This window comes from Halichoeres trimaculatus, unplaced genomic scaffold (assembly GCF_033239565.1).
Source record: "Halichoeres trimaculatus isolate MK-OKI-2021-1 unplaced genomic scaffold, fHalTri1.1 fHalTri1_scaffold_19, whole genome shotgun sequence".
Classification (NCBI taxonomy): domain Eukaryota; kingdom Metazoa; phylum Chordata; class Actinopteri; order Labriformes; family Labridae; genus Halichoeres; species Halichoeres trimaculatus.
Window position 1 is genome coordinate 12,242,849 of NW_027437197.1, and position 19,476 is coordinate 12,262,324.

Here is a 19,476-nt window from a genome sequence, read left to right on the forward strand (position 1 = left end):
GAATTGATAAGGGAATCGTTAAGGGCAAAGGCTAACGATATCGATGCATTGAAACATTTCTTATTGATTCTCAACAGGAACCGGTTTTTGATTCCCATCCCTAATTTTAGCGCTTGGATGAATCCAGTGCCTTTACATAAAGAGCATATTATATCACATAGAGCATAAGTTTTCCACCTAAATGTTGTGAACAGAAATCTCATGTAGAAAAATACATGTTGTAACTGTTAAGTAAATGAGTGGTTTAGCTACAGGTTCCATCACATGTGAGAAACTCTGTATCACAATCTCTCTCGGGCTGAGTACCCCTGAAAGTCTGATCCTTGAATAGTCACTTGGAGTGCTTAAAGCATGATGAACAGCTGTCTCTGTCTGACCACACTTAACTGCACAAAGCTGCTTTTATTCTGCTGCAAAGATACTGTACAGAGCACCTGGTGTAAAAAAAGACACAGCTGACTCATTAAGAGACACCTAAAGCAGCACAGAGAGGTTCTTCAGCTTTATTGGGAGAATCCAATAAGACACTAAGCTGTTTTCCTACTTATGGTTAAGTGGTCACATACTGTCTGTGTGTGAGTGTACCTCAGAGATGGGGATCTGTTAGCTCAGCTGTTAATGTGGTCTGTGGTGGTACTTGAGTGTGTGTTTGTGTGTGTATGTGAGAGAGTGTGTTAATTTAGACCCTAAACCTCCCTTGACCCCTGACCCCTCTAAGTCACATGAAACTCCATCAGTTCCCACCAAACACTCAGAGGTCGGGGTCAAAGGCTAACAAAGGGTATTATCATCTCGGATTAGGGTGCATACCAAATACATAGACATAACATCCAGAGCATTAATACATTTCAGACCAAGCTGACCCCAATGACTGCAAATAAAGCTGAGTTTCTGTTGTGTATTCATTGAAACTACAAAGTGTAGGATTTAATAGAAATACTCATGGACTGAGATTCTGAAGAAACTTGACTGACAAATATTGGACAATATTTCATGCTTTAACAGTTGCTGGTTGAGAAGGGTCCAAAACATGGAAAAACAAAAAAATAAGGTTTAAGGGTGAATGTTCGAAACAATAAACTCACTAGATGAGGGCTAAACACAGATGTTAGGAAAAGGACTCTATTTGTATAGTGGGAATTGCAAGGTAGCCCATCTCGTTTGGTTTTTGAATAAGTGAAGCAAAGGGTTGATTGCTTTGCAACTTCCCCATCATAACAATCATATGATAATGTTTTCTAAAAAAAAACAGTGGGATGACAGTATTTAAATGTTTAGTCAACTAAATAAGCAATAACCTCTGGTCTAAAAATATGAATATTTTGCCAAAGTGCTTAGAACTGCAGTTCTTTGAGAGTCTACTTAAGGCTGGCAGCAGAAACACCAGAAACCACACACATACCAAGCCAAAAATGTTGATTCTTACTGCAAAAAGTTTGACTTTTAGGATATAGAAGGCTGTGAGTGGAATTGATGGAATAAAAATAAATAAGAATCTGTTGGCTCATAGCACCTCACTGTAAATAGGTTTTTGTGGTTTGCTGACCCCTGTCACCAGGCGCAAAGCTGCTGGAAATGCAAAACTGAATACCAAGCAGGAAAAATGTACAACTCTAACCAAGATGAAGATGCAACCCATTGTTTTTGACCTGCATGCTAATACTGTGTTATGGGCTTCATGCCAAAGATTGTATGATCTAAGACTTCACATCAGGGGCAAATTTGTGTTAGTTTAGCAGGCAAGGAGCAAACCACTAAAGAATTAACTCATCATTTGTATTCCTTGGAACAACCAAAGAGCAAAGGACAGACAGGCAGAAGAATCTGAAAGAGGATAAGGAGTCAGTATAAACACAAGACAAAGAGGTGTGGGGGCTGCAGACAGCAGAGGGTTTAGAGGGAAGATCAGGAGGAAGACGAGGAGGGAAGACAAGCTGTGTCTGAAATCACTCCCTATCTACTACAGTGAAGTGAATTTAGTGCAAGATACACTAGTTTTACCAGACAACCCCATGGATTAAATCTCAGTTTACTGCTGCTTACCTTTGACCAAACTAGGAGTGAACAAGAGGATGACAGCGTGGGGAATCGAGAGGACAGGGACTGACTTCAACAAGTGTGATGAAAATGAGAAATAGAAGGGTTCTAAAAATCTGTTTTTGTTAGGGAAACCATTTGACAGTCAGCTAAGGACAATGTGCTAAAAGTTGAGGGACTCATCATGTATGAGACAGTCACAAACTACAAAAATGAAACGACAAACAGTTACTACAAGCATGAAGGATTGAACCTCCCAGATGGATCTCTTGTGTAGCTAAGAAGTAAAACATGATAGACAAAGGAGGAAGAAAGGAGCAGAAAATGAGAAGGGAGGGACAACAAAGAGGAGTAATGGAAGGGGAGGAGGGGAGAAACGAGGAGAGGAGAAGAAAGAGCGGAGAACAAGTGCTGCCCTCCAGAGAACTGGCATGCTGAAGGTCAGCATCTGCTGAGAATAATGGGCCCTACTTTAGAGGAATAGGCATACACACACACACACACACACACACACACACACACTGATGATTGGTCATACAATTCACGTCTAAATGAAACTAAACACCTATCCGGGGCTCCTATCTGTCTTTGTCAATAAAGTTCTGTCAAAGATGATTCATCCACTCACATATCATGAATTACAAACTGACCAGTCCAGGAAGTTAACATGATTACATTCCCTTGTGTACGTTAGTATGTGTGTGTAAACTAAGCCTACCATGTGTGTATTGGGTCATGAGTGTGTATGACTGTGAAATAATGGGGGTAAAGAATACAGAGTTACTGTTTTGAACATTACAGACACGTTAACAAACATAAAAAGCCAACAGGGAATGAAATAAAAAAAGACCATTGATGGATTAAAGGTTAGCATTTAAAGAAAATGGAAGAATATGGTAATAAGGTCAGTTTCTAAAGTGAAAAGTTGTAGAAAAAGCTGCAGTGCAAATGGGGAAAATTGGAGAGCGAATACAATTACAGCACAAAAAGAGGGAAAAAATGTAAGAGAATAAAAGAAAGCGGTGCTGAAAGAAAAAGAAAATGAGATGGGAAAAGGACAGAGAAGAAACCCATTAGAGGAAAGTGAGAGGAACTGAGGGATGAGGGCCTTCCAGATGGTAGGAGGCTGTTGCCTCGGAAACACAGAGAGGGCAGAACGATAGGGATTAGGAGTGGTGTGGTCTTTGTCCCATCATAATACGACCATGCCATTTGGAAACTGAATGATGAGGATGCAGCCCGAATTTTGGAGACATTGTTTGAATTAGTTTATGCTGAATAAGAAATAAGCCGACTGATCAACAAACTAAGAAATCTGTTCTCCAAATCACCAGGGTGAATTTTCTCATAAAGACGTTAATGTAACTGTGACTGAACTCTCCTAACCTAAAATGCATAAACTCCACCATCTGATACTGAAAAATGATTAATTTTAACAGTGAGAAGCAATTACCCTACACATTAAGTTTAATTTTTTAACATTTTATTTGTCAAAGGTTTGAGTCCATGATCATAACGTTGAGCAGTTTTAGCCAGTGTTTTGTAAATTGAGTTTGTATGTCAAACAAAGATGAGGGTGAAACATTTGTGGCATTGAATCGGAAACATTTGACCCTTCACACTCAAAATAAAAGATCTGCCTGCAAAATCTGTGAACCAGAAATTTTTCATGAGCATGTTAGTAATGCATGGAACTTAGATGAGAAGACATGTTGAACATCTCTCCTTTACACATCAAACAGTAATGAAAAAAGAGACAAGCTCTGAGTGAAAACAGTTCAATCTGGTATCACACGTAACCACCTACAGGCAGTACGGTGGGTGACTTCCTGAAACATCATGAAATGCATCACCTATAATACCATACCCCACTCTTATAGCCTATTATTTCACATCTTGAGCCAATAAGGTTCCCCCTCAGCAGGATATAATGGTTTCAAGCTGGGGACACTTTGCTCTGTGCATGACCACAGGAAACAAATTGCTGTCAAATTAGGATCCCCCCATAGCCACTAATTTTGTACATGGAGATGAGTTACTTGCTAGAGGGAGATTGTAGAAAAAAACCTACACACAGTCACAAACACACTTGTGGATTTGTTTGGAAAGGACTTAAGGAGGTGCCTCAACAGGCCTTTATTTTATGGCCTGAAGACAAGTCATGGTAGGTTTATACACAGTAACCTGCATAACATGTCACTGTTATACTATAGATGAAGTTAAGTTAAAATAAAATAAAAAGGCACATGCCACTGGAACTGCTTGTCGAGTAAAAAAAAAGTTTCTTGTAATGAGACATTATTCTTATTTAAAGAAACTTGACAAGCAAATTTTCTTTGCCTCAATGGTAGTTTTTTTTACTCTATAAAAGCAATTCAAAAGCATAATTTTTGTCTTTTAATATCTTGCCAGAATTTTTTATTTTCTGGACATGCTAGTTGAATTTGGACAGTATTAAGTCCAGTGAGACTTAAAAAAAAAAACTAAAATGAGACATAAACATTTTCTTTCAGTTTTTTGCAGTGTGTTGTGTTGTCAAACTTTGCCTGTTGCAGTAACAAGAGCTGCTTCCTGTTTTGTCCAATGCATAAATCAAAATGAAAACTGACTGTCCGTTTTGCCTGGTATCAAATAATTGCATGTTTTTTTTATAGTTGGTTTTCTCAGCAAATTTCATCATGCTGCCCTTTATGGAATTTCTTTGAATATCTTTACACTCCCAATTATCTGGTGAAACTCTGAAGATTTCTGAGGAACACAGTAACTTGTAGCAGCAGAGGAACAGCAGATGGTCATTAAGCTGCCACCAGATGTTAACATTTCACAGCTGCAACTGTTGAAATGTTAGAATCATAGTCCGCCTTCTTGTACTGGGAGCAGATATAAATAACAGAGCAGCACCCCTTAATGTATTTCACACATTGTTGGTGATTGGTTAACCATAACAGAGTGTTCAACCTAAAGTTGGCCTTCTGAGAAGGCAAATGAGGCAAACGAGATGTGATACCTTCAAATGATTTAGTGATCAACTCAGAGTAAACTTCCTTCAAGGGTTATTCTGCCCCCATGGAGCATGTGTTTAGTGTGTGTATCTCACTAGTTGTAACACAGCCCTACCTTTGACATGAGCATGGTATCACTTAACACAGCCCAACTCCAGTGCTCCAAAAAACCTGTTAAACATTCACTGGCAGGGGCCTGAAGGGAAAATTTCCTGCCTCACCCCAGGGTGCAGACATATGAAAGCGTATCATGCTCTTGTCTTGAGGCACCCACTGGTCCTGCAACACATTATGGATTGTTACCCAACTTTTTAGAGTCTATGATCAGGATCAAAGCTGTGCCTATGACTCTAGAGAAACAACGGGTGAACACATCAGAAACACTAGAAGCTAGGAACAAGATAGGGTCAAGAGGGAAATGGGGAGGAAGGAGGTGGGGAGAGTCCATGAGAGGCAGGGTCTTGCTTGGGGTCTCCTGCATGGCTAACAAACAAGCAGAGACTCGATGAGTCCAGAGAAACACTGAAAACAACCAACAAAGGGCCGGATTGTGCAGCAGTTGTAAAGTGGTCTGGGAAACTCTCGAGCCTGGTTGGGAGGTCTTCTCAACTGAGACAGAAAGAGAAGTGAGACACATTCCCATTTCGTTTCCTCTCCTCAGCAAAGTGAAACAATACTCAACAATGTCCTTTTCACCCCATGTTTAGAATGAAAAGGGGAGGGGCTAGGATGCAGAGAGCACATGGCATAAATGAGGATATACAACTCAAGGGGACAGAGTGCCGGACGGAATACAGCATCTGCTTTGTAATTACTAATCATGTAATTATCACTGTAATGAGGAAGTGGACAACCTTCCCAGATACAAGAACAAGAATTCTGATTGGGCCTTTAATCCAATAAGAGTAATAACAAGGACAAATGAGAAAGGGTGTTTGGTTAATCTAATTGGGTCAAGGCTGTGTTTGGAACAAACGGCTGCTGTTAGCAACAGAAATCCTTGAGGAGCAAAGTCATGTTTTAGTCAAAGTTAGCTTACACCAGTGCTTGGGGTTATGAAAGTCAAATGCGCAGTACTTTGAGCTGGAGAAATGAGGGGTTATGGAAGAAAAGGAGCCACAAAACCATGGGCTAACAGATCAAAAACTTTAACCTTGGTAACAGCACAAATGAATCTGTTATGTAATTGGTTGAATAAAATTAGATTTAGAAAAAAAAAATCACACTTTCAAGTTACTGTTGGCCATGAAGGTTTCTTATAATGAATAATAAAGGAGAAAATATGTATAGCAGAATGTAGGTGGTGTGTCAGCATGTGTGCATGGCTAAAAGAGGGCAAATATATGCCCTACCATGTGTGCCCTAATAGTGCACACATGGCGGGGGCATAACCTGAAAATGTTCAACACAGACCCACTTTGATCGTGATCAACAGACCTCAGAAAGACCGAAACTCACACTCCTACACATGCACACACTCCCATACCCAAACCTATTAACAAATACACTCATGAAGTATATGTTATACACACTGATGTAGTTACAGTGATTCATGCTCAAACATCTGCACACAAAATGGTAAGTAATACGCTTTCAAGTTCAAAGAGCTGCTCTAAAATTCTAAGAAATTCACAACACCATGACATTCAAGAGACATTTTCCCTTTTATTTAAGACTAAACTCTGGAAAAGACAAAATTATCCACTAAGTATCTCAGCCCTTAGGAAAGCTCCTAAGGTGAAAAACTGTTAGGAGTAGTTAGTGGGACTTTTAAGAGGCTTAAGAGTTTCTCAAGCTGAGGAGAAAATTGCAGGAAGACTGCATGATGGAGGAAAATGTTCTCTTTGATACCAAAAGACAGAGTTGGACACTGACAGTTAAACATTACTAAGTGGACTGTAAAGTGATTACGTTTAAGGTAAATCTCTACAGAGATAAACTTATTTTTCCTAGCCAATAACACAAAAAAATATCACTTAATACGAAAGTGATCACACTATTAAGATATTCTTCTGAAATGAATGAATCAGTGATATTCAATTTTTACCAGAAGGTATAAACCAAATCATGCTTTTCATATAACATTACAGTGGAACCAGCTCGTTTTCTGGTTGTCTACAGAGAGCTGAGTGCCTGAGTGACCAACCTAGGTACGATCTTTGTGTGGGCAACACTACAAGAATTATCACCATAATTAAAAAAGCTTATAGTAAGAGCTGACTCCGGCCTGGACCAGCTCTTGTAGCATCAATCCCCAGGTTCCTGCCTGTTAAAAGAACATTTTCCCCTGCCACTGCGACATGCTAAATGCTGAAAGTGGACTCCTTATCTTGATGTTAGGCTTGGAGTACAGGCTAGTAGAGACTACTCAATTTAATGCAGCACAGATACTCATTTCACAAAATCCAGTTGATAGTTACACTTAATCTGATTGGATTCTATAATAAGGACTTGTTAATTTGACCATAATTTTTAATTAATAAGACAAAATACTTTTTTCCTTTTTTTGAGGGGTACACACAGCCTCCCTGCTAAATAAAAATGTGAGTGCATTCAAAATCACTCATTACCTACAACTCCTTTCTAAATTTTGTGAGCTTGGTGTTGTAGTCTTTGAGAAAATTTTGGGAGTGTTTGTGAAAATGGGAACTAATCCATTTTTTTGGTGTTTATTAATCAAACTGAAAAGAGAAATTAACAACAGATCTCCACTTTGGTACAGGTAAAGGAAAATTTGTCTGTATGATCTATTATTGTGAAACAGGGATGAAAGGGGAGCAGTGTAAGGCTATTGTGAAATAACGAGAGAGGATGGAGAGGTCATATCAAGAAAACGGCCAAGTGAGGAGATCTTGAGGTACCTGAAATGAGATGCCATGCGCACAACATAACTCAAAAAGTAACGAAAAGATCTTGATGAAATTTTCAGGAAATGTTCAAAATGGGATAAGGAAGAAGTGATTGAATTTTGGAGGTGATCCGGATCACCATCTGGATCCAGGGTTTTTTAAAGGATTCTTTATCATTGTGAAATAGGGCCGTTTTAAACATGTGTGGTCAGATTGCTTTGCAAATCAATACAAGACAAGGTCACCATAATTTCTGACACATGTATACGTATGATCCAGATCCCACCAATATTCTGGATACTAAGATCCGAAATATGAAATATGTACTTGCTCATCATGATTTTCAACACTGTCAGGTAACAAATGATGTTACAAACCTGCAACTAACACCAAATTGTAGCAATCACAATATGCTTGGTGGAGGTTTGCGCTCTCTGAGTGCTTTTCTAGTATATATTTAAATTCCTTTGCTGTAAAAACCTCCATCCTTCAACCATCAAACAGCAACTTTAATTTTCCACCTGTATTGATGTAGTTATGATTGACTTTTCAAAACAGCTGATATAATGTTTGATTCACCCTGACCAAACTTGACTTTTGATGCCTTGGTGTCTTTTTCTGATGAAATTAATTCCTAAAGCATTGGATATTCAGGCAGAGGAATATTAAACCATATATGCACCACAGCTCTATTTCATACACTGACATTTGCTGACAGTTTGTTAGGCAGTGTTTGCGCTTTAGGCAGGGAAACCTCATCCACGTCTGGGTCATGTTTTAATTTTAGAGCCATCACAATCTTATGTCACAGCAATAGTGTGCGCGCACACACACGCACACTTACACACACACTCACATACACACTCACACAGCGCTCTGGTTCACTTTGAGTCAAATGTACAGTACCTGAGTAAGCAACCCTGCAGCTATTTCTGGTTTCCCCTGAAACTTACACACACTCACGCACACACGCAAACGCATAAATCACCCAATCACACACACACAAACATGTTTCGTACCACACATGCATGCAGACATTAGATACACACAGCCTCCTAGCTATTTCTGTGCGAGTGGCAAAATAATATGTTTTGATAAGGTCAACAGCGGGCTGTATGTGGTTTCCAAACAGACTCTCTAGATGCAGAAATGTCTCTTGAGTTAATTGACAGCAGAAGAAACATGTACACAGAGAGGCAAAGCTAGAGGCAACGGAAAATAAACACAGAGAGAGTATGATGAGACAATTTCACACATAAAGCCAGTGAGAAGTACAAACATTTCCTGGTTATTCTGCCTATTTAGTAAAAGCTTACTGGCTCTGTGAAGGGTGTGTTTATTGTGACAAAATGTGTACTGACTCACTTGAAATGTGAAGTCTTTGAATAAAAAGAAGCAATTAGGGATGTTTAAGGTAAAATAAAAAAACTTTGAAACTCTCAGCAGTTAGTGCTGGACTGACAGGTTGATTAAACAACTTAATGACATTTTTCACTTGGGCCTACAATGCTGACAATAAGGGGACTGAGGTGGAAGGATACTGTGCTTTCTTTTGATCCAACAAGTGACACTGTTAACTGATGTCTTTGCATCTATTCTGTTTGTTGTTTTCAAGACCTGTCAGACCCATCACAGAGATCTTTAAAGAGGGGTATACTGTGTCACTGTACACTATCCCCCTTGTACCCCTGTGGTAGCTGTGGTAGCTTTCTGCAATCCCAATCTTTCTTATGTTTGTGTTTAAAAAAAAACACATTTTAGCCTCTGTCTGAAACGCTTTGTTTGAGCTGCTGTCTCTTTAAGACTCTTACTCCTACACAAAGTTACATTATAGGAAATAAAACTGTCCTTAGTCGCACATCAGCTGCGTACAAAATGCTTCAGGACTGTTGCCAGGTTGTAAGCAGGCGTAGTGTTAAAGCTACTTTTATGGTTGAATGACTTTCTGATACTCCTCAAACATGAGGTCTACATGTTAAGTTGGCGCAGGATTTTGGGATTATGGTACAGGCCTGCATGTGGAAACAGAGACAGGGTGTACTGTATGTGAGTATGTATGTGTCCAATTTCCCAAGGCCTTTCAGATATCACAGCCAGACCTCAAAACTATCATCAGTGTTCTTGCTCCCATCTGCCAAAGTCATCACCCACACACACACTTTCTCCCCCCCATCCCACTCTCACTCTCTCTCTCTCTCACACACACAGACACAGACACACACACACACACCACACACAAAAAGGAGGTGTGAAATAGCCAGCCCTCACCATTTTCACGAGGGTGGGAACCTGGCTATAAACTTCCTAACGTTCTTAACTTCTGTTCGTGATTTCAACACATTGACTTCTTCTCTACACACACCCAAATACACACACACACACACACACACACACACACACACACACACACACACACACACACACACACACACACACACACACACATACACAGACAAACATTTGTTGTCTGCTTGTTAGTCTGCCGAGGTGTTGGTTCTGAGAAGGAAAAGTAAAATAAAGTGAGAAGAAGCATGTAGCAGCTACTCTGAATATTTCCTGTTGAAATTCACAGGTATATTTCACACACACGCATATATGTTTGTGTATATATGTATGTATATATATATATATATATATATATATATATATATATATATATATATATATATATATATATATATATATATATATATATATATATATATATTTATATTTATATGTATGTATATATATGTATGTATATATATATATATATATATATATATATATATATATATATATATATATATATATATATATATATATATATATATATACACACACACACACACAGATTACAGTCCCACAATTCCAGGGTTTACTTCACTCTTGTACTGTAGTTCAGTATTAATAGTTCTTTCCTTTTATAATAAGTTTCTGCAGCACCAGGTGAAGAATTAAAGTTGAGGCGTATCAGACGGAGAAACAGTGGGAGAGTTGTGAATGATAAATGAGACGCTGAAAGAGCGATGAAAGACAATGGTCGGAAAACACATCATGTCTTCAACTCACATTGATATGTTTGAATTATCAGACAGCAGCTGTGGTTTCATGCTTGTTCCAGGCCGATTTTACATGCTTTTTTGAACAACTATGGCATATCTGGACATGAATATTTATCTGATTACATAAGAAAACAAATCATAAGACATCAATGGAAGGAATCCATTAAAAATTGATTAAAGTGATTTTTTTATGCTTGTCCAAATACAAAACGTCCGTGAGGATAATAATGTCCAGAGATAGTCGTATGTTTGAGTTTCTCCTCTTCTCACCTGCCTTCTTAATCTTCAACTGTTTGAATAAATGAAATCAAGGGTGTGGAAAAAGTCTGACTTGAGAAGAAAAAGCTAAAGCATGCTATGACGAAAGCAAACAATAAAGGATTAAACAACAATAGTTTATGATTACAGCTTAACAATACGAGTTATCCAGAGCATCTCCTTAAGATTAAGAAGATCTGTTTGCAATTTTCTCTCCACAGACCAAACAATGTATAATCTCTTCAAACTCTCAAAGACCCTTGGGAAACTCAGAAGGTATCATAAATCTTTTGATTTGCTGTTTCCTTAAAGAACATGATGTGCTGAACAATAAACTTGAAAAGCTTTCTTTAAAAGTTTAAGATCCTTTATGAGTGGTCCAACAAATGCGGTAATCACATCCATTTTCACAAAGCAGTTCAGTGATGACACATTGAGACAACAATGAAAGCAAGTCTTAGTGGAATCAACTCTTGATGTTCAGTTAGAAAGAAGAATGGGAGCTGACTCAATGAGTTACATCCACAATTAGCTCCTTAAGAAGAATGTTATAATTACAGACCCATGGAGGTCTTTTGAATGTGTTACCACCTTTTCGTTCGCTTACAAAGTGCTTGTACCACAGTTCTGACGCAGAAGTATGAAGTGCTCATGACAGTGTCGGCTACTTTCAACTAAGCTTCACAAAACAGCTTCAGACAGATCTACTTGCCTATTTTCAAATCCTTTATCAAGATTAAAATGTAAGCTTGACTTGCATGAAGATACCTTTTATATGGATAAAAAAATTTTGTCGGATTACCACAGATAGACCCTACGATGCCATCACAGGACTGTGCATTCCACCTGCTTTTGCTCTCCATGCACGGTTTTCCCTAAAGCCTGCTGAAAAACATTCGAGAAATACTATTTGGACTACAATTGACCACAAACAGAAACCACCTTGAAAACCAGAACCCCTGAGACCAGATTCAACATTTTATGTCAAATCTGTCAATATAGATTAGTCAGGGTTTAGATCTAGGGGTCAGAGATCAGTTTCCAGCCCCTGTCTCCTCTGTGCGAGTACATTCCCTTGAGAAGGGGATGAGGCGAGTTCTTGGCTGACATTGTGGCCTCTAAAGAAACAAGGACTACACAGATTTAATTAAATAAATCAAAAAGGAAAAGAAAAGCAGGACAGTGCTACTTGCAGTAAAACCTCTTCTTTTTACCTTGGTAGGGAGGCGTACTGTCGTTCCACCTCTTCATAACTTGGTGCCAGTCTGGGATCAGGACCTCTGGCTGGGATCTGGAAGAAAGAGATGGTTTGTTAGTTTATGAGTGTGCTGAAGCAACATGTAAAAAAAAGTCTAAGTGTGTTTCTGTGTGTTAAAGATGCAGGAGTAACTGAGCAATGACCAGTTATTAGGGATTTAGAGATAGAATTTTGGTCTTCTGAGGTCTTACAACTGGGGGAGGGGTGGGGTGTCTCCATCTGAGATTAAGTTACTTCAAAACAGGATGAAGCAGTCTTGCTTATACCCACACATGCACACACACACATAAGCATTAGTAGAGTCACACTAATGCACAGAAAAGTCTCATCTGAATCTTTGAGGAAAAAAAGTGACGTTCATGTGCAGAGATTTCAATCTCTTTAGTTCATCTCATCTTCTACATTTGCTTGCATCTTCTTTCCTCTATTCCCTCTTTCTCCTGATACACATATTTGTACACACACACAGCACAAGCACACACACTCACACACATAGTAGCTCTGTCAGAGATTATCCGCCCAGTCGTGAGATTCCAGCTGCCATGGCGCTCCTTAAAGAAGCGGCCTAAACCCCAAACGTCAACAAGTTTCATTAACATTCACACAAACACACAAATTTAAACACACAGAGAAATATGCGCCAGCCATTTCTTTGTAAATTAGCCTCATTTGAAAATTATGTGTGATGAGAAAGGAAGATGAAATTCAGAGGGTTGTGACTCTGCATACACGCTGAACTCTTACAATAATAATGATGCTTATATGCAGCACTAAATAGTCCCTCTGGGGTCCATGTGATGTGGAGGCTCTGACAATAGCCTATCAAATGTCTATCACACCCTTGCCAGTGTGAAATAGTGCTCTCTGATGGGTATCACTGAATGTCATCAGCACATTTCGAAGCTGTTATGTCCTGCAGGATTATGATGTACACTATGTTCCAACATCCTGAAAAAGAGTAAAAAGTGCCGTCAAATACAGCAGAATAGGATGCTGACGTGCGTGGGGCCTCAAATAGTGAGGACAAAAAAAGTTAAAGGATTTCCTGAAAACTAGGTTCTCTTTCTTTCCTCAATTCAAAGTAATACTGCCAACACATTAGATAGTATAGACCAAAGTCTTTTCTCCTTTCTTTGCATTCCAGGGAACGATGCCAGGTATATAAAACAGATTTGCTAGCCCCGCTTTCTGTTGAACATCTGTCTCTATAGCTTCAATATCTCAGGTAGAGGGAAAGAAGGATATTAAGTGAGAAGAGTGGGGTGGAGCAATAGAATGAAAAGGCATTAGGTGGAGAAGACGGGAGGAAAGAAAGACAGAGTGAATGAGGAGTAAATGAGATAGAGAGCAGGGAGGATGGTATAAAGAGGAGGAGGGGTATTATGAGGGGTATTATGAAGCTATTGAGAAGTGAGAGGGAAAGAGAAGGGATGAGAGGTGAGTCACTGGATGAGAGGGAAAATGGGGTGAAAAAGAGGACGAGGGAGTGGAGAGGTGAAAGGGACATGGACGAAACAATTTTAATAAGATGTTTAAAGGAGGAAGAAGAGGTAGCGGGGTAGAGATGAGATGATTGCAACATCTGGCAGACAGTGAGAGGTGAGAGCAATGAGTAAAGAGGTTTTAGAAATAAAGGGTCACGAATGCAGGACTGAAGAAGAAAACTGAGGGAGGCAGGTGTCAGAGAAATGGAGGAAGACAAAGAGTTGGAAGTAGGGGTTGATATATCGGATACATTTGAACGTAAATAAATTAACCATTAACTTAGAAACATTACTCATTAGTTGTAGTAATCAACCTTTTCCGAAATAAACTGTATCTTGTGGCTTAAAAGTACAGACAGTCAGTTTGAGTTCATGGTTTAGTAATCTTCTGCTCAAGTGTGGCTCTGTGTGTTTCCAAACACATGGATCAAGTGGAGATTAGTGCTGGATGTCACAAACTGAGCAAACACAAACAGATGAGTGTGTAATGACTGTGCATGAGTACATACGAAGCGAGGAAGTTCAAATAAAGCAAACAAATATCTGACCACACACAAACACATGTGGGATGCAGCTTGAATCAGGAAGAATTGCAAATACAACCTGATAATATAAAAGATAGATGTAACTTATGGATATTAGGTTGAAACATGATAAATTTTTCTAATTTCAAAGCAACATGGATCAGTGCTCTGCAGAAAAAGCCCAAAAGGGATGTTGGTAGATGAACTACAAGTCTTAATAACTTGGTGTTAGCCTAATTTCTGCAAAACTAGCTTTTCAGTGTCTTGTCTGTTTAATTAATTAAAGAAGCTATGAGGAGGATCTGTTTTGATTACACTCCGTCGCCACCTTGTGGCCCGGAGTCTCCGCACACTGTCGTAAATTACTTTTAGTGAGGCGTGTGTTTGATTTATTGGATTGGAGATCAGATTGAAACAAATTATCTTTTTTCAAGCCAACAACAGTTTGGCAGCTGAAAGCCCGGTGCTCTAAGACATGTCCGTAATGTGCAACGTTAGTAAATCCTGGTTAGCTATGTCCTGCCAGTCATCTACCAAGCAGAGCTAACATAACCTCACTCTTCATTTTATTGATAGACTCTCAAGTTTGAACAGACCACTGCAGAATAACTGCTGTATGTGGGTTGGAATAAACGTTAGCATAAACAGCTTAGCCCCTGTGTTATAGAGTGATACAGCCAAAGCTAGAGGCTAATTAGCCTTTAGCTTGGGCTGTATCACTCTCCTGTTTAGTTTTCTTCTGCTCTTCTGTCCTTTTTCTGTCTTACAGTTAGGTTCCTGTGTCCACCATCACTACAAAACTAATCATAGAAATCGTTTTCAGCAGAGAAAAACACAGGTCTCTGAGTTTTATTTCTTCTCATTACCAAAGTTTGTCAGCCAGCGTGCTGTCGTCATAGAGACCTAGACGTGCCATATCAATCTTGTCCTGATTGACCAAAACTGAAAGCTAAGAAGTAGCACTTTAAAATAACCTGTAACCAGCAATACTGGTGCTGATAATCTCATTTTAAAGTGTGGATTACGATCAGGCATATATCTAGAAGGGAGATTTTTTTTTTTACTTTCAACTTCTCACAGCCCGTTTAAGTTAAGAGGTAGATGATAAAATACTATTTTTTCTGACTGTCACCCACACAAAAACAGTAACACACACAAAAACAAGTATCACAATCCTACTTCCCCACACACTTTAACAAAACATGCAGAGTATCTCAGGCAAACTACTGTACACATACACAGACAAAGTCTCAGTCAGGCACGCAGTCAACCACACAGCCCTCTCTCTCCCCCTCTAGGAGCTCACACACATATTTAATATAACTTTTTCTCACGCAGGGCTGTGGCAGTAGTGCCGCGCACTGGTTGGGGTAATGGTCTAGTGAAAAACCATTTCACGGCATAGCGAGCAGAGGAGAGGCAGAGAAGAGAGCACGAAAATCAAGCAGAAGAGACTGATACTGAAGGAAGAGGGAGCAGACACACACATGCATGCAGACACACATTTACACAGGCGCACACACACTTTAAGAGGGGCTCATCTCTCTCATTTCAACAGACCCTTCAATTTACCCATAAAACACACCACCCCATCACTTTCAGCTCTGACACACACATTCTCCTTCTGTCTTAGAGCTTCTTTTCCCCCTTGGCCTGACTTACACTGACACACACTCGCACTTGCACACACACATATAATGGCCCACATGTCCCAACTCACTCGCTCTAGCTTTTTCAAGGATTTCAAAGGGATTTAGATCGACATGGAGTATTTGGTAGATGCACACTGCTTCAATGAGACTACTTAGCCCGAATGTGAAGTGTGTGTCTCTCTCTTTCATCTCTGCTTTCAACTCTTTTTGTGCTCTTCTTCAACACTTATATCATCTCCATCTCTACCCTCCTCACACTCCTCCTCTTCTATCCCTCTTTGGACTCTTTCCCAACTTCTCTCTTTCATCCTCACTTCCTCCTTGCACACATCCACACCTCATTTTTTCCCCTCATTAACCATCTCTCCTTAAGTGAAATAAAAGGCTCCTCTGAGCACCGTTAAGCCCCCTCCCTAACCTTTACTCTTACTTAAGATCTCTTATAACACCAACATCCTTCATGCTGTTGTCTTGCTTCTCCTTCCAATCCATCACTTATCCCTAAATTTACAACTCTCCTCCTCATTCTTTCCATTTGCCTTCATCCTTTCTTCCTATCCCTCCATAGATTTAGTCTATTGCTCCCCTTCTTGAATCAATGATGACAGTAAGCAACAGCATATCCTCCATCAGTCACTTTCTGTGCCCTCCTTCTGCAGGAGTGAGCCCCTTTTATAACCCCTTTTTCCTTCCATCCATTCATCCTGTTTTCCTCTCACTCCCTCTGCCTCTCTCTCGATTTTATTGTCCTTCTCTCCTTCCATAAATTGATACAAAAAGATTTGCTCCATTTCAGTCATCCCCCTCTGTCTGCCTCCCACCCATGCAGAAATCGATGAATAAGGGAAGGCTGGTTCTAATCCGCATCAGTCATATCGTTCTGCTCAGCCAGCACTTTGGGCTGACACAATTAACACACAGCTCTGAAGAGTCTGCGTTTTCTGTGTGTGTGTGCGTGGCTGGCTGTGATATACCTAATGTCTGTGCCAGCCTGTTCCCTTCCAAGTCATCAAATACAGCAGCTTGGTTAGTGGCCTAAAGTGTCAAATGATGACATTTGAGTAACCTCTGTAACGACACTTTTGCACTTCTAGCCTGTCTATGGTTTCAATGTGTTGTTAAATTAGTTAAACTTGTATGTAGGCTGTGACTGATCTTTGATGCGGCAGTTAGAGATGATGGATGGCTCAAAAACAATGAATTTTCTTTCAGGTAACTATGTTAATACACTAATTGTCACTCCCTCAAAAAGTTGACCTCTTTGTGGTTAGATCATAAAGAGTGCTTCAGAGGGTTATGTGTGTTAGTTGAATGGCAGATGTGCACATTTCTTTGACTAAAACCATGATCTTCTTTCTACAGTAACCAAACTGGAAATGCTTTGAAATTATGTTGCATGTTCAGAAACTTAACTTTTGATTTTGGTCCATATTGACATGATAGCATTACGCAGTTGCTGCAGATTTGTCGGCTGAACATCCATGATGAGAATCTCCCGTTCCACCACTCCCCAAAGGTGCTCCATTGGATTGAGATCTGGTGACTTTGGAGGTCATTTGAGTACAGTGAACTCATTGTCATGTTGAAGAAACCAGTCTGAGATGATTCTACCTTTATGACATTGAGCGCTATCCAGCTGGAAGTAGCCATCAAAAGATGGGTACACTGTGCTCATAAAGGGATGGACATAGTCAGCAACAATACTCAGGTAGGCTGTGGACTTTAAACCATGCTCAGTTGGTACCAAGGGGCCCAAAGTGAGCCAATAAAATATCCCCCACACCATTACACCACCAGCAGCCGCTGTTGATACAAGGCAGGATGGATCCATGCTTTCATGTTGTTGACGCCAAATTCTGACCCTACCATCCGAATGTGGAGCAGAAATCCAGACTCATCAGACCAGGCAACATTTTTTCAATCTTCTATTGTCCAGTTTTGGTGAGCCTGCGTGAATTGTAGCCTCAGTGGTCTTTTGCTGCTGTAGCCCATCTGCCTCAAGGTTGGGCTTGTTGTGTGTTCAGAGATGCTCCTCTGCAGACCTCAGTTGTAGTGAGTGGTTACTTGAGTTGCTGTTGCCTTTCTATCAGCTCGAACCATTCTGGCCATTCTCCTCTGACCTCTGGCATTTTGGCCCACAGAACTGCCGCTCACTGGATATTTTCTCTTTTTGGGACCATTCTCTGTAAACCCTAGAGATGGTTTTCGGTTAAAATCCCAGTAGATCAGCAGTTTCTGAAATACTCAGACCAGCCCGTCTAGCACCAACAACCATGCCACGTTCAGACCTTTCTTCCCCATTCTGATGCTCGGTTTGAACTGCAGCAGATCATCTTAACCATGTCTACAAGCTTAAATGCATTGAGTTGCTGCTTTGTGATTGGCTGATCAGAAATTTGAGTTAACGAGCAGATTGACAGATGTTCCCAAATGTGGTGAAAAACTATGTTCAATTTTTTCATCAAACTCATCAACATCTCAGAAAACCAAAATTAGGCTGTACTTCACAGTATTTCAAAACAAAACATACTTCCTGTGACTCACTCACCCTTTCTCTCTACCACACAGACTCAGTCTCCATTCAGCTTATCCATTATATAAAAACCAACCATTGATCTATCCCTTCATCCATCTACCCATCCATACATTCATTCTAGAGGAAGCAGTAATTGCAGCTGCTAGTGAAAAGCCATCCGTTTTCTCAGCCTAATTACTACATCTTCTTAACAAAGGAGTACCAAAGTAAAGAGGGTAGAAAAGCACACTCCCAAGAACATGCTCATTCAAATTCACACAAAAGTTCACCTCTGCAAACACACACAGCTATGCTCATAAGGCTTTTAGCACATAGTTCATCAGCCTTCTAGGTCTATGCAAACCATACAGGAAAAAGCAGCTCTCCTCATACAGATATTTATTTGGTTGCTTTGGTAGCTCAGTATTTTTAGTACTCAAGTGTTTACTTCATGTCAAAAATAGCACACAAACAGGTTGAAACAGACAGCCTGGCTCAATCTAAAGAGTGCCCTATCTCACAAATCCTACTACTACTGCTCCCCAAAAAACTTGAAACATATACTGTGTTTGAAAAGACATGAAATGGGTGTACAAGACAATTGTCATAAAGAGCTATTTGTTAGCTGAAACAATAAACTTTTGGGGTCTCTGCTGGGGGCTTGAAATTGATGTACAATGCCCGGTGACATAGGAATGGTTATGTTTACATTTCTTAATAGATAATAGATAAATGAAGAAATTAAAAAATAGTCACGTTGACAGTTCCTCATTTCCAGAATCCAGCTTTAGTTCTGGATTTGCGGCAGGAAAAGAAATTATACAGACCCTCTCATCCATATCTTTATAATAAC

General features: G+C 39.8%; 1 protein-coding gene across 3 annotated transcripts in view; it reads right to left on the bottom strand.

The window, feature by feature from the left end:
• Window positions 1–19,476, bottom strand: part of LOC141808170 (partitioning defective 3 homolog B-like) — a 199,158-nt gene that overhangs the window by 12,139 nt on the left and 167,543 nt on the right. For all 3 annotated transcript variants that reach the window (XM_074694588.1, XM_074694587.1, XM_074694589.1), the window contains exon 23: window positions 12,405–12,481. In XM_074694588.1, the coding sequence (XP_074550689.1) occupies window positions 12,405–12,481 (77 nt within the window). The remainder of the gene's footprint in view (window positions 1–12,404; window positions 12,482–19,476) is intronic.